We start from the raw sequence: 25023 nt of genomic DNA, 5'->3' as shown, positions 1-25023 counted from the left end.
GATAATGGAACCCGAGGACGCCCATCTCAGAAACGACCAAATCCAAGCCGTTTGGACGTGGGAGGAGCCAGCATTCGTAGTGCACTGGTCCCCCTGACATGCTAAGACACCACCCGGGCACTCTAGGGGGTACTGCAATGGATTTCAGAAATTGCTCCCAGGTGCATAGCTCCCTTACCTTGTGTGCTGAGCCCCCCCAAAACCCACAACTGTACACCACTACCATAGCCCTAAGGGGTGAAGGGGGACATCTACATGTGGGTACAGTGGGTTTGTGGTAGGTTTTGAAGGGCTCATATTTACCACCACAAGTGTAACAGATGGGTGGGGGGATGGGCCTGGGTCTGCCTGCCTGAAGTGCACTGCACCCACTAAAACTGCTCCAGGGACCTGCATACTGCTGTCAGGGAGCTGGGTATGACATTAGAGGCTGGCAAAAAATATTTAAAAAATTTTTTTGAGGGTGGGAGGGGGGTTAGTGACCACTGGGGGAGTAAGGGGAAGTCATCCCCGATTCACTCCGGTGGTCATCTGGTCAGTTCGGGCACCTTTTTGAGGCTTGGTCATAAGAAAAAATGGACGAAGTAAAGTTGGCCAAGTGCTCGTCAGGGACGCCCTTTTTTTTCCATTATCGGTCGAGGCCGCCCATGTGTTAGGCATGCCCCAGTCCCGCCTTCGCTATTATTCCGACACACACCCATGAACTTTGGTCATCCCCTTGACAGAAAGCATTTGAGGACGCCCAAAATCAGCTTTCGATTATGCCGATTTGGGCGACCCTGGGAGAAGGACGCACATCTCCCGATTTGTGTCGAAAGATGGGCGCCTTTCTCTTTCGAAAATAAGCCTGAAAGTGAAGTGTAAACTATAGAAGATTTAGAGTCCTCCGATAGGCCTATCTGTTTATCTATGCTTTTGGAAAACAGGCTACAGATTCAGCCTGAGACCATGGGAGATGCAGGGTGTCCAGTGTTTAGCTTAGCTTGACTGAATGTATAGTATGATGTCTTGACTGAATATGAGACTATGATTGATTCTTATGGGAATGAATTACTTTACTATCATACCCTTTTTATACATGAACCACTGTAATCTGTTCTCAGACCTAGTGGTAGAGCAAATAATTTATTTATTTGGATTTTGTTCACACTTTTTCAGTAGTAGTGTAACATAGGGTTAGGAAAATAATAAAGAATATTTTTTTTTGGGTTTACCTGGGATCTGAGGGAGGGGAGAGTTTAATTATTAGGTAAATTAATTACATTCAGGTACACTGGGTATTTCCCTGTTCCTGGAGAACTTACAATCTAATTTTGTACCTGAGGCAATAGAGGGTAAAGTGACTTGCCCAAGATCACAAGGAGCAGCAGTAGGATTTGAACCGGCCACCTCTGGCTGTCAAAACTGGTGCACTCACCACTAGGCCACCTCTCACCTCATATGGAGGGCAGGAGTGGTCTAGTGGTTAGAGCACTGGTCTTACAATCCAGAGGTGGCTGGTTCAAACCCCACTGCTGTTTCTTGTGATCTTGGGCAAGTCACTTAACTCTCCATTGTCTCAGGTACAAACTTAGATTGTGAGCCCTCCTGGGACAGAGAAATATCCAATGTACCTGAATGTAACTCACCTTGACCTACTACTGAAAAAGGTGTGAGCAAAATCTAAATAAATAAATATGAATATTCCAGAATTTCTTCCTCTAAGATATAATCCTTTACAATAATTCTATGCTGTGATTTTTAAAGTAATTTTTAACAAATCAGTGCGTGCTAGGAAAGCTATTCTGTAATTTTTACAGCATCTTTATCATAACACTCTTATCTGCTTATCTGCTGGCTGAAGTCTGTGGGCTTTTAGGTTTAAAGAAAACATTGAGGGCCGTCTCTGCTCTGCACTTCTGCAGATGTTGTAAAAGTGCTAGAAGACTGTGCCGTGCTGGTGATGATTATCATCCATGTATACAGCACTTAAGATAATTACCATTGTTACCATGCTCCCTGCCCCTCAGAATTTATAGTCCCAAGTTGTAGCTTGATAGGTTAGGTGACGGCTTCACCTTGAACTATTCTGTGCTCATCATACTCCATTTAGAAAAGAGCCATCTTTTTTTTTTATTTTTAATGCAACAACTGTTACCTGGCAGCTGACCTCATTTCTCTGTCTTGATTTCCATATTATCAAATAACTAGGCAAGATGTGACATTTAGGGGGAGAAGTGGAGTTCAGACTTGAATTGAATTCCTTGATCCACGTGGCACCAGCCCTTCTGCCTTACAGTCTGTTTGGAGTTTCTCTACGCCACCTGCTGGCCATTTTGAGCTGTATGATGATAAAAAAAACATGAAAAAAAGAAAAGCAAACCCATTAAACCAGCTTTATTTTATATTTCTGTGAAATAAGACTGATGAATAACCTGAACATATACCAAGCTGGAATGCGGTTGGACCGTTAATAAGTGTGTTTCCTCCTCCAGCTCAGTAATAACAAAGGGCAATGTTTACTAAGGTGCGCTAGCATTTGTAGTCCACGCTAAAAATTGACATGCGCTAATGCTAGATACACAGCATGCGCTAAAAATGCTAGCGCACCTACAGTGGCTTAGTAAACAGGGCCTAAAGATTTTGCTTTGCAATGGGAATACATACTTAAGAAGCATGTGCTATTACAGTGCCTAAATATACTTTGTTTCCATTGATGAAGAAGCGAAGGATCAGCCTGACTACTGCAATGCCGAGAACATGAACCCTTGTCTAGATAGATGTAGATATATAATTGGAGAAGTGCACAAGATAAAAATCATATGTTTTTTTTTTCTCCACAGAGCTTCAGGTCTGAGGTTAGGAATGTCATACAGTGGGTAGTGAGTAGGGAATGGGATGAGAATCTTCAAAGCTGCAGAGGTGTGCTTCCACCTTCCTAATGTTCCCTGTCTTAAAAAAAAAAACAAACAAACTTAATGGAGTACATACAGGATGGGATGGACCCACTAGAGAGATTATCATAACAGCTGCAAAATGCACTCTTTAAGAGCTGTTAGTCTGAAGGCACATTCTCAGTCCATCAAGAATTGTATCATTAGCTCTGTCATTATTCTTTCCCTTCAGGAAAGAAGAAAAGATTTTGAAAAAAACCTGGAACTTTCTGGGCTCGAGCTGGAAACTGAAGATAAAAAGGTAGCTGTTAGCTCACTTTTCATGCAGAAGAACGTAGCAGTAATCACTTGTGTTCTTGAAAACCAGGAAGGGCTTTTGCAATGTCTGATAAATCAATGAAAGGTTAAGCATTTATCCTATTGAGGTGGGGTGGGGGTGGGAGGCACCTTGGGCCTCTATCTTTGTGTTATCTTCCCTCTTCATTCCGAAAGACTTTCTGCTAATTCCTAGGACTTCTTATGCCGAATGACTGACTGTATTTCAATGAACCCTTTTGTCATATAGAAAAAACAAATGCACAGATTATTGCATGGTGATGTCATTGTTGAACGTAATGACCCTACTGTAAGTTTCTTCATTCTTTACAATGGAGGGAAAATTAGTTTGGACCAGGCAGAACTGTAACCTGCTGTATCATACTATGAACAAGAGGGAGAGGATGAAAATAATGCTTTAGTAGGATGACTGTTTTAAAGTCTAATGTTGAGCTATTTTACCTAGGAATCTGAAGATGGCAAAACCTATTTTGTGAAAATCCATGCGCCCTGGCAAGTCCTGTCTACATATGCAGAAGTGCTAAACATCAAAATGCCCATCAAGGAGAATGATATTCCTCCTGCCATTGGTAACCCGTTTAACTGTATGCTAGGGGTATTCAGGCTCCCGGAAAAGGTGATGAACCCAGAACCAGACTACTTCACGGCACCTTTCAGCAAGCAGAGGCAGGAGCTCTACCTCATCCATGACGAAAACAGTTTCTTTACCCCATCAACACGAAACCGAATTGTACGTATCAACCCATTCATGGCTGCTTAGACTATACCCTAGTATCTGTATGAGTTAAAACAAGCAGTGAAGTCCTGATTATGAGCTTCACTCATGATATTTCCTCTGACTGTATGGGAGGAGGCGGAAGCCCTGTAATTAAAATCTGTTCCCTTTTATTCCATAAGAACTGAAGATGTATCATACTGGTTCAGTATCCTGTGTCCAGTAGTGGTTCACTAGAAAGTATCTCCCAAACAGCAGACCTATTCCTTGTTGTTCATTTACTGGGATAAGCATGGCTTTGCTGTGTCTACTTGGATAAGAATTGTATATGGACTTTTTCTCCAATTAATTGTACAAACCTCTTTTAAAGCCCCATTGAATTAGATGTCTTCACCATTATCCTCCTGCAAATTCCACAGCTTGATTGTGCATTGCGTCTAAAAAAAATACTTTCTCTCATTTGTTCTAAATTTGCTGCTGGTTGTTTTTTCCTGAAATACCCCTAGTTACAACGTTGTTTGAAATGGTTATATGCTGGATTCTTTTCTATTCCTGTAATAGTCAACCAGAGTCCCTCTGTGAGAACCTCTGAAACAAGCACCGTGGTGGCTTTCCAATCAAAAATGTCTCAGATGAATCCCACACAGTTGCAGATTAAGGACTCCTTAACAAGCCCCAGTCTCAATCCAGTTCTCTGAATGTGCCTAATGATCCTGTAGGAACCCTACAGGTTCCCTTCAGAGCTGTTGGGGTGAGCAAGGTCGCTCTAAAAGCAGGATCCTGCACTGGGAACTTGCTTTATGGCCTGCTGGTCCACATCACTGGAGGTGATCCATTTAGCCCCATGACTGTCCTGGTCACCTATTGTTCTCTGTTGAACTATCCCACCAGATCATCTGTGGAATAGGTTATGTTTCTTTTCCTCTAATTGCAGGTTTACTACATCCTCTCACGCTGTCCGTACGGAACAGAGGAAGGGAAGAAAAAGTTTGGAGTTAAAAGATTGCTGTCCAATGGAACGTACACTTCTGCTTTTCCACTCCATGATGTGTGTATTCTACTACATGCTGGTTATGTAAATTATGGGCCTGGAGCTCGAATAGTTGTGCATCTCTTGTGACATGCTGTGAAAGAGTGTTTTAGTTGACTTCCTTATGTCACCACAGTCAATTGTTAATTGTCCCCAGGTTCTTCCTGTCCATCCATCTACAGGAGCAGGTGAACTCCTATCTATGCAGCTCATCCCCTCTATTCACCATTTATTGCTGTGGTCTTCAGGTTTTGCATAGTTCAACTCTGTACTAAAACAATCCCAGAAGCTTTGTGGCTGAGTGGTCTTGCTCTAGTTTAGAAGCCTTTCAAGTCTTTAGAAAATCAAACCCTTGAAAAAGAGTATTTCTGTATAAGTTCTTAGGTGTTGTCTCAAATTCATTTGGTGAATTGATAGGAATGAGTTCTTCCTCAGGTACTGTAATAGTCTCTAGCTGCTCTGTTCTCTGGTCTACTTCCTGAGCTGTAGAGCTGATGTTTGTTTGGAAGTAGACTTTCCAAGGGCCTAACTACCTAATAAGCTGATGCTCAAAATGTAACGTCAGCTCTAGAGGCGATTAATGTCGGACTAGCACTAGCGTTAGTGAGAGTAGATTGCTCAGAGTGCTCTCGCATGGGAGACAATGTGTGTGCCAAAGATTAGCGCAAATAGCATGCCAAATGTAGTCAAACAGATGTTATGTTTGAAATAGGGCTGCCCATTGATTAAAACCATTAAATCGCATGATCAATCGCTATCAAAAATTTTAATCGCCGGATTTATCACATGATCCAAATGTAAAACTGTTGAAATAAATTTAGCATGTACACATGGAGGCATATTTTCAAAGCACTTAGACTTGCAAAGTTCCCTACGGAGCTTTGTAAGTCTAAGTGCTTTGAAAATGAGCCCCATAGTTTACTTTTTTTTTTTTTTTTTAATTGATCCTAAACATTCAAGCAATAACTTTGGATTCCATCTTCTCCCATCTCCCTCTCCTCCCTTGCCTTCCCTCCCCTGGCATCCATGATTACCATTTTTTTTCTTCTCTTTTTTTCTCCCCTCTCTTCTATGGACACCATCTCCCTTCTTTGATTTTTCCATCCCCTATTTCTAGCATCTAGCTCACCCCCCCCTTTGAGGTCCCCATCTTTCTTTCTCTCCCTTTTTTTTTTCTCCTGGCACCTTTTCTTACTTCTCTGGCACCTCTCTCTCTCTAGCACCCCATTACCCCGCATCTCTCGCTTTTGTCTTTCTCCTGCTGTGGTCCCCTCCTGCCCCGCATCTCTGGCTCTTCTCCTTTCTATCACTATCGCCCCCTCCTTCCCCCAATCTCTCACTCTTCTCTTTCTGCTGCCACTCCCACCGCTCCCCCGCATCGCTTGCTCTTCACCTCTTTTTCCTGCTGTTGCCCCATCCTCCCCTGAATCTCTGGCTCTTCTCTTTCTGCCGCCGCCACCAAATTCCCCCCCCCCCTCCCGGTGCAGTCCATATCTTTCTCCCTTTTTTTCTGCTGGAAGTACGAACTCTTCTTACCTCTCCAGCAGCTCCCACTTCTCTGCAACTCCTTCTCCCTGCTCCTCACAGCCAGGGTTGCCAGGTGGAAAATTTTTTTCCCACCCAAACCAGCCTAAATCCAGCCCAAAACCCGCCCAAACTCAAACCCCGCCCCGACATCCCCACCCCCGCGTCATCACCCCGCCCCGCCGTCATCAACCCCGCCCCCACCGTCATCGGCCCCGCCTCCCCCGTCACCAGCCCCGCCTCCCTCGTCATCGGCCCCGCCCAAAAGTCACTAACCCCGCCCCCCGCTGCCGAAAAAACGCCCAAAAGACCAAAAAGCAGCCAAAAAAACCGCAACCCGCCGCGGGCAAAAATTTCCTGCGGCGGGTCGCGGAAAACCGCCCACCTGGCAACACTGCTCACAGCTCCTGCAGTGAAAGCATACTGCTGTGTCACCGGTACCAAAACCTCTCTGTAACAGGAAGTTCTGCCTCCTCTGATAGAACTTCCTGTTTTAGATAGAGGCTTGGAGCTGGGTGACATGCAGTGTGCTTTCAGTGTGGTAGCTGTGAGAAGCAGGGAAAAGGAGCTGCAGAGGAGAATAGTGTGCTGGAGAAGAAAGAAGACGTGGAGGCAATGTTGAATGTTTACAGGTGGAGAGAGAGGCGTTAACTTGCGTTAAAAATTTTAACACGAGTTAAACATTTAACACATTGATCGCTTTAAATGTATAGCCCTAGTTTGAAATCATTTTTATTAACGTTCTATGAACAAAGTACAATGAACAAATACAAAAAGGTCATCAAAGTTACAACAAATTCACTCTAATAATTATACCAATTGCCCTCCCCCCTCTAAAAAAAAAAGCTTGTTATCTGCACTTGACAGTAAATGGCAGGAAAAACGCTGTACCTACTTACTATATATTCAGCAAATGGTTGCGTGCTCTGGAAGGCAAAGTCATCCAAACCCAGTTTTCTACATTGTCATCAAAAGAAAGAGCGCCGTGACATTCCATCATAATTTGATAAATTAAAAGTAAGCAGCAGTTTTGAAGCTTGGGAACAAAGTGCTCCAGCCATTTCAAAAGAGTAGTAGTCAAACAGATGTTAATGAGGTCATTTCCTATTCCCTCCCAATGCTCAGAGAACAAAACAAAGCCGCTCTTAACGCTGAAAACCTAACGCCAGCTCAGAGCAGGCATTAGGGTGTTTGAAGAGAGGATTTCTCATGTTTCTTTAAAATCTACACATGTCCAAGCAAATCTGAAAGTGAAAGCACACATTGGCGCCTGTTTCCTGTGCTTATCCATAAACCTTCAAAGTAAAAAAATAAATAAATAAAAAAATTGAATAGCTTATATTTAAAGGCGCAGAAATCAGGTGCTAATGTATGCTTTGCTTCCGGGTTTGCCTGGTGCATGTGCACAAGAGCTGAGTTTTTACCACAAAACTCCTTTGCGCATGCACCAAGCACGTTCCACCCCCTTGCTTTTGCTTTTACAGCACACTTATAATTTGCATGCCATTTCCTTTCAGCATGGGCGAGCTAGTTTTCTGCCTGTTCTGACCTGCGCTGTTGGCTTTACCGTGGGAGTTCTGAGCATCGGCCAGCAACTTTGGGAATTAGCTCAGACAGTTTAAAAATAAATCCCCTCTAAGTTGTTAAATATTGGGTGTTCTGGGAGGCACTACTGGTGGAAGGAAAGTGTGGGAAGAGGGGCCAGATTGGGGGGGGGGGGGGGGGGGTGGTGGTTAAGCTCCCTTTGCAGCTAGCTTAAGTCTTGCTGTTTTTATGTAACCAACTAGATTTTGGCCCATGTTCATCTATAACCTAGTTAGCTTAGTCTGTCGTAACAAAATTTACAAAGAGGCAAGAGGCACCTTATAGACTAACCAGTTTATTGAGGTCCTGAGCTTTCGAGAACCAGAGTCCACTTTGTCAGATGCATGAGATGGAATTCAGGACATAGGTACATATAAGCAAGATGTACTGTATGGGGGAGGGAGAGGGATACATAGATAAAGTATTAGAAAGTGTAGGGTGGGGTGTGGAAAGGGAGAGAGAATGGCTGCATAGTTCAGTTAACTGACATCTGTTGATGGGTTAGTGAGAAGAAAAGCAGGATGATCTCAGAGTAATTAAGTCCATTCACACCTGCGCCATGAATCCATTCTCTCTGTCCAGGTCTAGGGTGATGGTGTCAAGTTTTTTGATGAGCTCCAAATCATCAGTCTCCTGCTGGAATGTCCCTTTGAAGATCTTTTTTTAGGAGTATGGCACCCTTAAGGTCACAAATAAGTGTCCTGAAGGTTGAAATGTTCTCCTACTGGTTCTTGACTATTGCCATTTCTAATATCAGATTTGTGTGTATCCATTATTTTTCATTATCCAAATATTACACTGTTGTAGATTAGTGATCATACAGCACGAAGATATGTGACCCTTGTGTACTGAATTTCTTTCTCACCTAAATACATGAAAGCACCCAAGGCAATCTCTGCCGCTGTTCCATCGTAACTAAAATCCTAATGCTCAAAGGGACCAGCATGCCACTATGTACATTGCACTTAATGTTAACAGTTGCACAATACGAAATGCTTCCTGTGTTATCACCGTCTTAAAGAGTAACTATTTACTATTGTCAAATGCCATGGTTGAATCTGTAGCATAGTCCATTAACAGCTGACGAGGAGATACAGGCAGGAATGTGTGTGACAGAAGGCTTTTTACAAAATACCAAGCAAAGCGTTGTGGTTATCGTGAGAATATATCAAAAGTAAGGGTCAACAAACAACTTCTACACTAGATGATACTTATTGTGTTTGTTTTAAAGAGTTTGATTGTGTCGGTTTCAAATATATTGCTTCCTTGTGTACTCCTGAGAATGAACATTTCTCAGAGGAAGATCACTTCTTTACCTAGATTACGATGGGGCACCTAAAAGGAATTTTAGTACAGAAGAATGCAGAACATGTGCAGCAAAATAGGCACAAAAGGGCTTTTTATGGACAGTGGCTTTCTCATTCAGTTTTAGGCCCTTTGAATGTAAAGTTTCTGTCAGCCTCTCCCTTCCCTTTCCTTTATTGAGCTGTAATTGGCATGAGAAGTCAACTTAAGGCCTAGCTGATGTGTACTGTGTAACCCAGTGCCACTGCTCTGTTACCTCATTGTCTCCACGAAGGGAACAGAACTCCTGAAAGCCAATCACAGATGGGTAAGTTAGTCCAATAAAAAGGTGTCACCTGTAGCTTGTTTGTTGACCCTTAAATACAAAATACAAAAAAGATTGATATTCAGTATATTTGTTCAATTTAGTTTTGGAGTTATTTGGATAAACCTTCAAGGGGTAAACTTCCCTTCTCCCACTGAGGTCCAGATGCACTAAACGTTTTTCATCATTAAATGAGCCCTTAAGGAAGAATTTCCTATCCTTTCCATGCACTAAAGCCTATTTCTCGACGGCAGTAGCAGCTAACGAAACTGGAATGCAAATGAGAAACTACCATTGAAATGTAGACAATTCGGAATGCACTAACCATACCGATGATAGCAATGATTCACTTAGCACCAGAAATTTAACGTCAGCTCAGACCTGTCGTTAAAGCCTGAGCTGTCATCTCCCCACTGCCCCCTGCACGATGAAAAACCAAATTGCTGGCATGTTTTAAAAGAAAAGTGGCTCCCTGCTTCCCTGTGCCTAAAATAAAAAAGGAAACTAAATTAAAAAAGGATCGGGAGGGGGCAAAGGCGCTCATCAGCAGCGTCCTGTATGGACGGCCTGGCCTTGCCTTGCCTTGCCCCCCCCCCCGAAGTCCCCGCTGCTCCCCGCTGCTCCCCGCTGCTCCGTTTGTGAAATAAAAGCTTTTAAAAATGAAACCTTTGCAGTTGCTGGGCTTCCCCTCCCTTCCTGTGTCTCTCTTCTTTAGTCGGCAATGCTCCGCCTCCTGCCCTCCTCCACCTCCGTGCCCCGCCCCCCGATTTCGTTTCCGCCACTCCCCCCCCCCCCCCCACCGGACCCCCCCTCCACCATAATGGCCAGTGCAGCGCCTCTCACCTATGTTTGAAGGCGCTGCACAGGATGGATCAGCTATTCTTTAGCTCTTCTGTCTCCTCCGATGTCTCCTTTTTCTTCCTGTGTCCGCCCTCCTCTGACGTCAGTTATCTACGTAGATAGCTGACGTCAGAGGAGGGCGGACAAAGGAAGAAAAAGGAGACATCGGAGGAGACAGAAGAGCTAAAGAATAGCTGATCCATCCTGTGCAGCGCCTTCAGACATAGGTGAGAGGCGCTGTACCGGCCATTATGGTGGAGGGGGGGTCGGGGGGGGGGGAGCGGCGGGGACAAAATCGGGGGGGGGGGGGGGGGCACGGAGGTGGAGGAGTGCAGGAGGCGGAGCATTGCCGACTAAAGAAGAGAGACACAGGAAGGGAGGGGGAGCCCAGCAACTGCAAAGGTTTCATTTTTAAAAGCTTTTATTTCACAAACGGAGCAGCAGGGAGCAGCGGGGACCTCGGGGGGGGGGGGGGGGGGGCAAGGCAAGGCCGTCCATACAGGACGCTGCTGATGAGCGCCTTTGCCCCCTCCTGATCCTTTAATGTTTGTGGAGACATGCAGGGGAAAGTGGGGAGCCACGTGTTTGTGTTTTCTTTTTTTTCTTACGTTTCTGGCATGCGCAGAGCAGCCAGCATAACGCTTGGCTGCTTTGCGCATGCTTTACGAGCCGATTACCGACGGGGATTAGTGCATCGTTCTTTCCAATACCGCACCAAACTTTTTGGGGCTGTGTTTTTGGAGCATGCGTCGTTATTTGAGATTCGGTAAAGGTTTTTACGTTTCTGATTTTTTTACGTTTGCTTGATGCATCTACCCCTGAGTGAGCAAATTTTGTCTAGATGAATTCCTGGGCTGTGGTTAAACTTTAACTAACCAAAGACACTTAACTAAGGAGGTCTTTTTCTAAAGCTTAGCTCAAGTTATCTGCCGCAGGGCACATTTTATTCCTTTGGCCCAGCTGCAGATAACTCGAGCTAAGCTTTAGTAAAAGACCTCCTAAATGTAAATGCAAATCTGTCCTGATGTTATCTGGATATATTCATCAGCAGACCTATCTAGATAAATCTCAATAAATAAGTCCTTCAAAATATATATAGATAAAGTTATGTGGATAGAGTTATACAGGTTATGCTAAGCAGGTTCTGAAGACGGTGGCCTGTGAATTTTCTGAGGCTTGCCAGATTTGAATAAATCTGAAAACTGAGGGTCGTTCTACCTTTATAAGCTTCTGTTTCCTTCAGAAACTACATCCAGAATTGGGTAGAATTTCCCTAAATGTAAATGCAAATCTGTCCTGATGTTATCTGGATATATTCATCAGCAGACCTATCTAGATAAATCTCAATAAATAAGTCCTTCAAAATATATATAGATAAAGTTATGTGGATAGAGTTATACAGGTTATGCTAAGCAGGTTCTGAAGACGGTGGCCTGTGAATTTTCTGAGGCTTGCCAGATTTGAATAAATCTGAAAACTGAGGGTCGTTCTACCTTTATAAGCTTCTGTTTCCTTCAGAAACTACCTTTATAAGCTTCTGTTTCCTTCAGAAACTACATCCAGAATTGGGTAGAATTTCCCTGTGGATTCTTTTCCTCTCATGCATGCACCCCTCAGAGCTGCTCAGTTCCTACATTGCTTCAGTAGAATTAATTCTAACTTTCTTTTTTTCTGGTGCCTGGATGTGCTACAGTGCCAGTACTGGAAGAAGGCCAAGGACTCAAACTGTGACAGTGAGAGATACACTCTCTACATGGAATGGGCCAGATTTGCACGCTTCTACAAGGAGCAACCTTTGGACTTGATCAGGTTAGATACTTTACTTTGTAAACTGCTTAGTTGCCTATCAGGGGAATTTTCGAAAGAGAAGGGCGCCCATCTTCCGACACAAATCGGGAGATGGGCGTCCTCTCAGGGTCACCCAAATCGGCATAATTGAAAGCTGATTTTGGGCGCCCTCAACTTCTTTCTATCGTAGGGACGACCAAAGTTCACAGGGGCGTGTCGGCACTGTACCGAAGGCGATACTGGGGCGTCATTAAGAGATGGGCGTCCTCGGCCAATAATGGAAACAATAAGGGTGTCCCTGACGAGCATTTGGCCGACTTGGTCCATTTTCTTTCACAACGAAGCTTTGAAAAGGTGCCCAAACTGACCAGATGACCACCGGAGGGAATTGGGGTTGACCTCCCTTTACTCCCCAGTGGTCACCGACCCCCTCCCATCCCAAAAAATTTTTTTTTGAAACATTTTTTTGCCAGCCTCTATGCCAGCCTCAAATGTCATACCCAGCTCCATCACAGCAGTATGCAGGTCCCTGGAGCAGTTTTTAGTAGGTGCAGTGCACTTCAGGCAGGTGGACCCAGGCCCATCCCAGCCCTACCTGTTACACTTGTTGTGGTAAATGTGAGCCCTTCCAAACCCACCACAAACCCACTGTACCCATATGTAGGTGCCCCCCTTCATCCCTAAGGGCTATGGTAGTGGTGTACAGTTGTGGGGAGTGGGTTTTGGGGGGCTCAGCACACAAGGTAAGGGAGCTATGTACCTGGGAGCAATTTATGAAGTCCACTGCAGTGCCCCGTAGGGTGCCCGGTTGGTGTCCTGGCATGTCAGGGGGACCAGTGCACTACGAATGCTGGCTCCTCCCATGACCAAATGAGTTGGATTTGGTCGTTTTTGAGATGGGCGTCCTCGGTTTCCATTATCGCTGAAAACTGGGGATGACCATCTCTAAGGTCGGCAATCTCAAAATTTAGGTCGACCATCTCTAAGGGCGACCTAAATGTTGAGATTTGTGTGTCCCCGACCGTATTATCAAAACAAAAGATGGACGCCCATCTTGTTTCTATAATGTGGGTTTTCCCGCCCCTTTGCAGCGCTGTCCTTACAGATAGGCGCCCTTAGAGATGGTCATCCCCGTTTGAAAATGCCCATCCACATGTGCAAAATAAATAAGTAAATATTCACAGGGAGCTGATTCGAAAACTGCCTAATGGTTAATGCAATAGATTGAGATCCTGGGGAACTGAGTTTGATTCCCACTGCAGCTTCTTGTTACCCTGGGCAAGTCACTTTGGGATTGCCGCCGCTTAATAAAAGGAGCCCTATGTGGGCTTACCGCTCACTATACGGGAAGTACCACCGTGCTACCACAGCAGCTTGGTGGTACTTCCCACCCCTAGCAGTAATTGGGGCTGCGTGCTGCCCTTTACCACCGGGTTAACGTGGGAGCCCTTACCACCACCTCAGTGGGTGGCGGTAAGGGTCCCCCCCCCCCCCCCCGAAATGGCTGCGTGACAAGTGCTTTACTTGCTGCATGGCCATTTTTTGTTGGAAGGCGAGACTTCCCTTTTACCAGCTGCGGTAAAAGGGGGCCTTGACGTGCCTGTAAATCACGCGCCGATGTCAGCACTTGCCCCCGTTGCCGCAACTTGGTAAAAGGGGCCCTTAACTTTCCATTGTTCCAAGTTCAAATAACCTTAGATTGTAAACCCATTAGGGACAGAAAGTACCTGCAAAAATAGTATATGTAAACTACTTTGTATCTACAGAAAGGCAGTATATCAAGTTTGAAATACACATAAGCATAAACTGTTAGGTTATAAGGCCCTGAAATGAACAACAACATAAGAAATTAACTTTCTTTATACCCAAATATCTCCTGAGGGAATTATTTATTCCACCAATGAGAATTCTTTCATCATTAGAACTTAACAGGATGTTGACTGGTTAATAGGACATCATTATTCCAGAAACCTCTACATTTCAAAACTATTTAAGTAAGAATTGGTACATTGGAGCACCTGTATTCAAAGCCATGCTTTTCAATCCAGTCCTCTAGACCAGAGAGAGCATTGAAAGCTCTCTGAAGTTCTGTCCTAGGTGCCGGCTCTGAAACTACTTCTGCAAACTCCATCCTTGCTCATAAAATGGAACCTGCAGTATGTAACACACATTAATGCATGCTGGCACATGCAAATGCAGTAGCAGGACACTGTACTTAATCTGGCTCTTTAAATTCTGTGGAAAATGACCTTGATCCAAAAACGGCAGCAGCATCCTATATAATAATTTGCACCTCCAACATTCTACATCTGGATGCCAGGGTTCGTAACATCCATTCCCACTCATTGCCCCGCCCTCGCGTCAAAACGTAATGACTTCAGAGGGCAGAACAATGAGGGGGAAGGAAACGCTGGAGGCGAGATGATGTCAGGAGGAGAGAATCGCGGAGAATCGCCAGACAGCTCTCGGATGGTCCATCCGCTCCTTCCCGCCCTCAGCTCCCCGATCGACAGCCAGCCAGAGAACATTCAGGTACAAATCGAGGGGAGGAGAGAATCGCGGACATAGAGGAGAAGGAGGGAGGGAGGAAGGGGAGTGAAGGGGAGAAGAGGGCAGGGGAGAGAAGAATCGCTGGACATGGAGGGGAGGGCAGGGGAGAGAGAAAAAAAAAAGCTTACATGACAACCTTCCTAGGGCCCGTTTCATTGTTGAGGAAACAAGCATGGTTCTACTAGTTTTCAATAAGATATGAGGACATTAATTTATGCACTGAGATGTTCAGCTAATTGTGTCAGGTGATTCTGAAGATGTGTGAATGTATTTAGCTGGTATTTATAATTATATTTGTTTTTATGCTTTGTTTTGTTGTTTTTATGGTATGCTACTTTATTATTATGCATGTAAATTTTGTTATTCGCTTAGAACCTATGAGATATACGGAATTTAAGATTTTTACAATAAACAGTAATACAAAATTCAAACATATAGATGCATTTCACTTTCCTCCTGCCTCCCTTGTTCTGGTTAGAATCACATGATATAAATAGACAATAACCAAGATGGCAAGGTATAACGATCAACTTTATTGAATGGCAGAATTGAGACTCAGACTGATATCACGAATCACATGTAGCCGTCAAGTTTCAAACCGCTGTGAATAAAACCAACAAATCTCACACAATACGCCAACAGGCCAAATTCTAACCAGGAGTTGATGCGATTCGTGATATCATTCTGACACTATTTTATGAGTGCTTATACAGTGGTGCCAATTTTTACTGATACGGCAGTTTCTTGAAGACTCCTGATGGAGGCCTCATGGCTGAAACACGATTCGTGTAGAGTCTGTCTTATTTATTTATTTTTGACATTTGTATCCCACATTATCATGAACAAGTTTAGGTTCAATGTGGCTTACATTCAAGAAAAACATATATGATACAGTCAGATAATTAATTATAACATTTTATCATATTAAATTGTGTGTTTGTCATGAAGCTAAGCGAGAGTATTGATTATGTTAAAACGTATAATAGAGACGGCAACATTAGTTTATTGTCTTCTGGTAAGATATGTACTTAATAGAAAAGCCTTTAGTAATTTACGGAATCTCATATAATCATCTAAGTCTTGATTCTGCCTTTCAATAAAATCGACCGTTACACCTTGCCATCTTGGTTATTGTCTTTTGTCACCTTCGCTGTGTCTGGTATTCTTTGTCTTTGCAGAGGATAGTTCTGTGTGTTCCTGTCAGTAAAAAGACAATACAACAGTTTGTTTTAAAGTCACAATTTGTCATCTGTGCAGGAAGTACTACGGGGAGAAGATTGGCATTTATTTTGCTTGGCTGGGTTTCTACACCGAAATGCTGTTCTTTGCGGCTCTTGTAGGGTTGATCTGTTTCCTCTACGGTGTGATCACAATGGATGAAAACATGAGCAGGTAAGAGCTTGTCTAGGCTAAACTTAAAACTCGTAATTAAAAATCTTTAACTGAAGAGACAGCACTAATAGAATTTTACAGTGTAAATGGGACATCATATGAAAGTTGTGATTAGTTACAAGGGTCAGAGAGCTTGTGCTGTTAAACAGGTCAGTGCTCAGATATTTACTCAGAGCTTTCTGAAATCCTGACTTAGGGCCCTTTTACCAAGCTGCGGCAAAAGGGGGCCTGCGATGATGTCGGCGTGTGTTTATGACGTGTGCTGAGGCCCCCTTTACCGCAGCTGGTAAAAGAATAGTCTTTGTTTTCTGCAGGAAATGGCCACGTGGCAAATAAAACACTTGCCACGTGGCCATTTTTGGGGGAAGCCCTTACCACCACCCATTGACGTTAAGGGCTCCTGTGCTATCCCGGCGGTAACCGGGCAGTGCGCGGCACTGCCCAATTACCGCCAGGTACACCCTGGTACTAAAAAAAATATATTTATTTTTGTAGCACCAGCTATGACGGCGCTGGGCCTGGAAGTTCCACTGGGCTGCTGCGGTAGCATGGCAGTGCTTCCTGTTTATTGCGTGATAAGCCCGTGTTGGGCCTACCGCCACGTTGTACAAGGGACCCTTAGGGAAATAAGCTTTGGTTGAAAATAGACACCTAAATTTAGATTCTTAAACCAGAGGCTTATACATTTGCCTCTGTAGTACTTAGGACTAGAGATAACTGCTGAGTGCCCAGCTTAGTTTCCCCAACCTGCTCCTGACCCCTTCCACTTTTTAGAAATTTAAGTTTAGGTTGCTACTAAGTGCCAGTTAACGCTTTGAAAATTGAGCTCTTATTTTCTAATGTGACAAGGATATTTGCTTTAAAGAGAAATGTCTAATGCCTCAAATTTATTAACACTGTGAGCCCCATAGAAGCATAAGTAACTGGAGACATTTTGCAGGTTTCAAAAAAAAATAATCAAATTAGTATGAGAGGGGTGTAAGCTGGTACTGGGGAGATTTTCTCCTGCACCGAAATGTATGTCTCTCTATAACTTCTGTTGAAAAGAACACTGAATGAATAAATGTAAATCTACACGGAGAAAAGGGTCTTTAAATAGGTGAAGTCATCAACCTGTATTACAAACCAAAGGAGAAAAACTTTAGTATTCTGTAATCACAGAAGGCTTTGAGAGTGGTGCTTATATGAGTTTCCAAGTTTATTTAGTATTTACTACCCAGCCCTATGGAAGAACATAAGAGTAGCCATACTAGGTCAGAGCAATGATCCATCTAGCTCAGTATCGTGTTTCCAACAGTGGTCAAGTCAGGTCACAAGTACCTGGCAGAAACCAAAATCATGGCAACATTCCATGCAACAAATCCCAGGTCAAACAGTTGCTTCCCCATGTCTGTCTTAATAGCAGACTAAGGACTTTTCCTCCAGGAACTTGTCCAAACTTTTTTTAAACCCAGATACTCTAACCACTGTTACCACATGTTCCAGCAAAGAGTTCCAGAGCTTAACTATTCATTGAGTTAAAAAGTATTTCCTACTATTTCTTTTTAAAATATTTCCATATAAGTTCCTTGAGTGTCCCCTAGTCTTTGTACTTTTGGAACAAATGAAAAAGCGATTTACTTCTACTTGTTCTACACCAGTCGGGATTTTGTAGACTTCAATCATATCTCCCCTTATCCGTCTCTTTTCCAAGCTGAAGAGCCCTAACTGCTTTAGCCTTTCCTTTTACAAGAGGAGTTCCATCCCTTTTATCATTTTGGTCGCTCTTTTTTGAACCTTTTCTAATTCCGCTATATCTCTAATTCTGCTATATTAAAGTGTGAACCACCTTCAGGGTGGTTCACAGTTTAATATAAGAGAAAAAAAAAGGTAGAGCTTGCCTAAAAGACATGACACAGAAGGGTAACAGGGACAGAACTACAATTTTGATAGTATAGTGGATGGGTGGTTAAAACAATAGGATAACTCTGCAGAAGTCTAGCCACTTCAGATCAACTGCTCACAGAGAAGTAATATTAGTGATAAGCATCAGCAACTAAATAGGTTTTTAAGGTAAGCATTAAAATTCACCAGAGAGGTTTGTAATCTTAATGAATTAAGGAGGGCATTCTATAATCAGGGGCCTTGCACAGAAAAGATGGATTCTATGATATGCTCATGAACTATTGTATGGTAACTGGGAACAGCAAGTTGATTCTGTTGAGCAGATCTCAATGGCCTGTTTGGACAGTAAGGGATAAGAAGATGAGAAAGGTATAGTGGTTCATTGGAAGATAAGGTTTTGAAAACAAGAAATAAGATTTTATAGATAATGTGATGGGTCAGTGGTAATAGTGTGCATCTTTCAAGTAGGTAGGATGTGATGTGATCATATTTCCTCACTTTTGTTATCAGTCTGACATATGCTGTGTTTTGGACGATCTGAAGATGATAAAGTTCTTTGACTCTCTGGTATAAAGAATTACAGTAATCAAGCTGTGTAATAACCAAAGAATGGACCAGAATATTGAGTTCTTAAGGCAAAATCAGAGATCGTATGGCACAGATTAGACGGAGTTTGTAAAAACAACTGCGGACTACCCGAGAAATTTGAGATGTTACTGCTTCTAAAGTGACTGTGAAATGAGCCTCCTGGTGTGTTTTGTAATGTACAAAGGTACATGTGTGTGGCCCTGGTGTGAGTTTTCAGCAAGTGATGCAAAACACAGGGTCTGATTTTCAGCCAGGGTACTACTGGCACCTAATACCTATATACAGTGGCACTGAGTTTTAAAAATACAATGATAGGTGATTTGTCTGTTGACAACCCTTCTGTGAATGCAAACTCACTCTGAGTATCAGGCCAACAGCGTTTTAAGAACCCTCTCCCTTAAAAAAAAAAAAAAAAGAATTGCACTGAGCATGCTTTTTACTCCCCAGCAAAGAAATCTGTGACCCTGCTATTGGAGGACAGATCATCATGTGTCCCTTGTGTGACCGGAATTGCGAGTACTGGAAGTTGAACACCACGTGCGAGAACTCAGAGGTGGCTCCCCTTTCCTCTTCTTCTTTTGCAAGTTTTGTTTTGATGCAGGAATTTTTATGCTAAACGTTATACTCTTTCGTGCTCCTCTTGCAGTATTCCCACTTATTTGACAATGTGGCGACGCTGTTTTTTGCAATCTTCATGGGCATCTGGGGTGAGTATATCATCTCATGCTATGGAGATACCTTCTTTCATACCAAGGTGTTCTCACGCCGTGACCAGTTTCTTCTTGAGGTCTCTTTATTTTCTTTGTTTTGCTGTCATATTATCAGAAGACATCCGTTTCTTCTTGACGGTTCAGTTGCTACAGCGCTCTGCCTGGCTCTTTGAAGTTAGGTGAAATTATGGGGGAAAGAGTGGCTGCAGTTGGTCTTAACATTCGACCTGCACATTCCCACCTTCCCCTCTTGTTTGCAGATGGACCTGGAGGGTGAAATACCAGTGTGTGTGTTTCTCTACAGGGCTTGAACACTAGTGATTCTCATGACTTTTTGCCTACAGTCACTTTGTTTTTGGAGTTCTGGAAGCGGAGACAGGCCCGGTTGGAATATGAATGGGATTTGGTCGATTTCGAGGAAGAGCAGCAGCAGCTCCAGTTGAGGCCTGAATATGAAGCCAAATGTACATCAAAGAAAAAGAACCCAGTCACTCAGGTAAACAAATATGAATCATTTCCTTCTGTAATAAATTTCTCATGGAGGCACCTTTTGTCCTACCAATGACCTGTGCTGTAGTCTGGCAGACCCTGGTGTAGATCATGAGTTGAACTATGATGATAAACCAGGGCAAGAATACGTCAACCCTCATTGAAGGATCAGTTTCCCATCTAAACATCAGAGAGGCACGAAGAAGTCAGAAAGAAGCCAAATCCCCAGCTTGAAGGCCCAGAGATAGTTTCTATTTATGGGCTTCCAATCCAGGTTCTTTAAAGGTAAAGTTCCTATTGACTTTCCCTTTGCAAAATTCTGCAGTGGCTGATATTGTGGCGAGTCTGTACCCCATGTATTTTGGTGGTGTAAAGTACTGGAAGAAGAAGACGTGGGATTCTAAAATCAAGTCCTTGCAGGTACTTATCCTAGTTTGCCATAACCCCACCCACTTTTCTCACCGGTAAGCACACATTTATCTGTAGAAATCCCTCCTGTATCTCTTTTTGCCTCAGGTAATCTGTTTGGATTGGAAGCTTCATGGGAAGGTGACATGTTGTGCTTGTGTGGAATTTGTAGAAAAGTACACTGGTTTAGAGCAGTGTAAGATGATGAAATCAAATAATAAATCTAAGATGTACATGAGACAAGATTGAGCTCTTTTGTACCAGTCACAAAAGTTCATGACCTCTGATTCAAGTAGCTTCATTTGCTGATTATTACTGCTTTCCAAGCCTCTTCTGTGGGGCTGGTGATTTCCCTGGATGTAGCAGATCCAGGGATGTGGTGGTGTCCATGGAACCAGGTACACAGATAGTATAATCTCTTCCCGCTCCCAGAGTGGGTAAAGTGTTGTACTGTAATTTTTATATCTAGATGTTCTTGATGTTTATTTGAAAATTTAAAAGAAACAAGGCCAGTACAGTAGAGCTGTAGTTGCTCTATGGGTCCTTGTAGAATGTGAGACCTTTTGAACATAGCAGCAGACAAAGAAGCTGGATGGCATGAGCTTCCCTGGCCTCCTCTTCAGGTATTTATGAATGTGATTGGTACAAGGACAGGAGAGTTGATTCCCTGCTGTTTACCTCATTCTCATGAAGAATATACGAGCGACTCTACAACCTGTGTGATACATAATGCTTATAACCATCCCCTACCCTAACTCTTCAGTTTTAATGCATGTCCTGTAACCCAAGTAGATCTCCTGAGTGGAAATAATGTCAAGTCTAGCAGTCCTTTGTGATTGTACACATCTGCCTTGCAGGGAACTTCATCATACCAAGGCCAGATTTACTGAGCTCTTTTCCCATAGAGACAGGCTGGGGAAAAGAATCAGAAAATCAAGAGGGGGGGAGTCCCGTGATGTCATCCTGTTTATCAGTTTATATTGTTTTTTATGACATTTTAATTATTTCTACCTCTTTCATGTACAGCTGAGAACTAGACACAGTGCTCTGTTGGGGGGGGGGGGGGGGGCAGACGCTTTCTGGTGGGGTCTGCAGCACCCTTTTGAACATTTCTTGTTCTCTGCTGTGTAAAATGAACCGTCCCTTATACATGAGACTATCTGATCTCACATTGTAGGAAATAGAACTGGTTATAGAACGAAGAACTTTCCAGGTCTTTGGCAAACTCTTCCTGTGTTGGATGTCCATAATGTTTTGGGTAAGCCCTAACCACAGCAACACATTGCTCCCTTCAGAATAACCACTAATGTGATTAACCTTGTCTGCCGGTGGGAGCTCTGGTTGCTTGGTGGGATGAAGTGTGTTGTAGCCAGGTGTGAGGAGGACGCTTTGATGCTGTGTGGATTCACAAAATGCACCCATTTGAGCATGTTCTTAAAGAACTAAGCAGCCATGTCATTTTGTTAAGCGTTGAAGACTTTTCAGTCACTGTCAACCTAATAACACAGGGAATCCCTATGCCATGAACATCTAAATTTGAAATACTGTGACGTATTAACTGATTTTATACATTCAGAAACTCTTGTTTTGGACCTTTTCCTAGAAAAGGATTTTAGTAGACATGCAAGGTTTAGCTCCTTGTGGGTGCATTGATTTTCACACTGCAGAGAGCAACCTGCTGTGGTTTTGTGCACACCTTGGCTGGTGTAGGATGTGTCTGAACCCTGCTGTGCCTGCTTCACTATTTCAGGACATGGAGCCTTACTTGCCTTTAACTAGCAAAGCTGCGCGATTCTGCTTCTCGGGATCCACGGTATTATTCTGGGTGAGCATCTTCTCTGATCTAATACTTACCTTGACATTTGGTTAGAATTGGAGCTGGTCCAGACACAGCCATCGGGGTGCGGGGGTCCCAGATAATACCCTTCTAGATCAATCAGATTGGATCTTTGACTCTATACAAAGTCGTACATTGGTTTCTGGGCCAGGTCCAATGTGCTAAATGTTTTGCTTTGTTCCTTGTTCCTGTTGGGGGTGTGCGTGTGTATGGTATATTGCTGCTTGTTTTAAGCCTAGAGGACTTCATTGCAATGTGGAGGGAAAGTTATTTCCAAAGGACAGTGTCAGTGTGGTGGAACTTAACTTTTGGAGTTCCAGGGTTACTGCTTGCATTGGTATCTTAAGAAGCTTTTTTGGAAAACCCATTTTTCTGTTGGGCTACCAAATTAAATTTGAAATTCAGTTGTTGATTCTGCGTGTTTGTGTGTGTGTGTTTGTAATCGGCATTGATAATAAGTTGTCTTGTAATATGAGACTTGTTAATTTTTTTTCCCTCAAAGGGGGCATGCACATGGGCAGGTCAGGGGCATGTCTTGCAGTTGTGCACGTATGTTATAGAATACTGTCACTTATCTGCACAACTGCCAAATTTAGGTGTAACCATGTACACCAACCTTTGGTATGGTGAAAGTGCTTGCACCTAAATTTATGTGTGCACGTGCCAACTTACGTTTTAGTCTATAATGGCAGTTTTGCATGTAATTGCCGTTATAGAATTAGCACTTAGGGATGAATTCTGTATATGACACTAAAAAAAGCGCTGTTCTGTAGCCACACTTAAAGTTAGGTACGGGAATCACACAGCCATGTGCACCAGCTCAAACGCCTAAATTGGGCGCATATCCCTCCTATTCTGTAACAACGCATGTAAATGCAAGAAATGTCTCCGTTCCACCTTGACCCTCCCATTTCCGTGTCCCTTTTTTTTACTTGCACATAAAATTTAGGTGCGGATCACTAAATTTATGCACTTAAATTCCAATTAAATCTAATTAGTGTCAGTAATTGCTTTTTAAAAAGCCAATTATTGGTGATAATTAGCTCATTCAATTAAATTACATATGCAAGGGTGTGCACCAAAATTTATGTGCACAATTTTATCGACTTTTTTAGAATTGGGGGTAAGTGCTTTAGCCCACTGTTGTCCACATCAATGCTCCTGTTGCTACTCTGCTCAATTAAAGACAATTTCTATAATTGGGTGCCCACAGTTACACACATTGGACTATATTCTATATATCACGCCTAAAAAATCGGTGTCGAAATGAAATACGCCTAAGTGTATTCTATAAAGTATGCCTTAATTTAAATGTACTTTATAGAATAAGCCTAAATTTCCATGCGGTTTATAGAATACGCCTAGCTCCCATCCATATGACTAAATTTAGTCGTGGGCAGTTACGCCAACTAGGTGTAAATGCCGACGCCTAAATTAAGCATAGACCGGGTATATTCTATAACAATATACGTAGATTTAAGAAACGCAAATGACATGCCTATGACCACGCCCCCTTTTTGACTATGCAACTTAGAATTTACATTCATCACATTACAGAATACGCTTAGACAATTCTGCATGTAAATTCTAATTAATGTCAATTAGTGTCAGTAATTGCTTGTTAAGCTAATTATTGGTGCTAATTAGCTCATTATTCAATTGTACATGCAATTTTTGGTGACTTTTATAGAATCAGGGGGTAGCATCCATATTTTTCGTGCCTAATTTTTGCCTCATTTTCTTGAATCTTTCTGCTATTTGTACCACTCTATGCACTATAGACATCTGGGTGGTTTACATTTGAACAGAGACAACCACCACCACCCCTGTAAAGCACATAGATCTGCACACAGACACCCATGACTTTCAGATAACTAACTGTCACATCAGTTACAATTCTTAAAGGATGACCTTTCTCAACTTCCTCCTGAACCTTTGCTGAAATCCAAGGTGAAAATCCAGGTCTTAATGGCCTTTTTGAATTTTAAAGGACAGCTTTCATTCCTTATTTCATAGGGTAGAAAGAGTTTCATAATGTGGGTGAGCTTAACCTGGATGGGGGGGAAGAGTAAGGTTCAAAATCCACCCTCTGATTCAGGGACACTGTGCATTTGTCACTTTATATCAGAAGCTCTGAGATATGGAACTCAAGATAATGTGTCTGGGTCCTGACAAATGCCATTTTTTTTTTCTGTGTGCTGTACCCCAGACCAACAGTAGGCTTACATCAGCTTTCATGATGGAGCTGAAGACTTGTGTTTGTCTTACTCTTGGGTTGTAAAGTTCCTTCTCCCCTTTCACTAGATTTTACTGATCATCGCCAGTATGGTAGCAGTGATTGTGTACCGGCTTTCCGTCTATGCCGCTTTCGCCAGCATCATGGAGAACAACCAGAGCCTGGAGCCTATCAGTGGCCTGCTAACCCCACAAACAGCAACATCTGTCACAGCCTCGTTCCTGAACTTTATTCTTATCATGATCCTCAATTTTCTGTATGAGAGAGTGGCCATCTGGATCACCGATATGGGTAAGCTTCCCTCAGACCTGGGCAGATTTAGAACCATTAGGTGCGGCTCTACATTGTACACAGGACTCTGTTATTCTCTCATTGTTTCAAATATTTCATGCAGGGTGGATTGCATTGTCAGATCTCTCTGAGTGTTTATCTATGGAATAGCCTCAAAATACTTGGCTTCCCATCCTAGGTAATGTGTTATAAAATTGCCCTCATAATTCCCTGTAGTAAGTGCAATATGGACCTGTTGAAAATCACCTCCTAATTTACAGCGAGATAAAGTGATGTGATCCATCACACAGCAAGGTTTATTTGTTTACCCCACTTTTGGTACTGGGTTTCCCTTCCCCA

General features: G+C 43.0%; 1 protein-coding gene across 6 annotated transcripts in view; it reads left to right on the top strand.

The window, feature by feature from the left end:
- Positions 1 to 25023, top strand: part of ANO5 (anoctamin 5) — a 121223-nt gene that overhangs the window by 77176 nt on the left and 19024 nt on the right. For 5 of the 6 annotated variants that reach the window (XM_030200707.1, XM_030200708.1, XM_030200706.1 and 2 more), the window contains 10 exons: positions 3106 to 3174; positions 3655 to 3939; positions 4859 to 4972; positions 12205 to 12320; positions 16107 to 16241; positions 19161 to 19266; positions 19360 to 19420; positions 19768 to 19919; positions 21498 to 21578; positions 24462 to 24684. In XM_030200707.1, coding sequence (XP_030056567.1) covers positions 3106 to 3174; positions 3655 to 3939; positions 4859 to 4972; positions 12205 to 12320; positions 16107 to 16241; positions 19161 to 19266; positions 19360 to 19420; positions 19768 to 19919; positions 21498 to 21578; positions 24462 to 24684 — 1342 coding nt within the window. Of the gene's footprint in view, positions 1 to 3105; positions 3175 to 3654; positions 3940 to 4858; positions 4973 to 12204; positions 12321 to 16106; positions 16242 to 19160; positions 19267 to 19359; positions 19421 to 19767; positions 19920 to 21497; positions 21579 to 22070; positions 22146 to 24461; positions 24685 to 25023 lie in introns of all 6 variants that reach the window. The other variant, XM_030200705.1, reaches the window with a different exon arrangement.

This window comes from Microcaecilia unicolor, chromosome 4 (genome assembly GCF_901765095.1).
Source record: "Microcaecilia unicolor chromosome 4, aMicUni1.1, whole genome shotgun sequence".
NCBI lineage: Eukaryota > Metazoa > Chordata > Amphibia > Gymnophiona > Siphonopidae > Microcaecilia > Microcaecilia unicolor.
The sequence above is the reverse complement of the archived record's forward strand: the minus strand, read 5'-3'. Positions and strand labels throughout refer to the sequence as shown.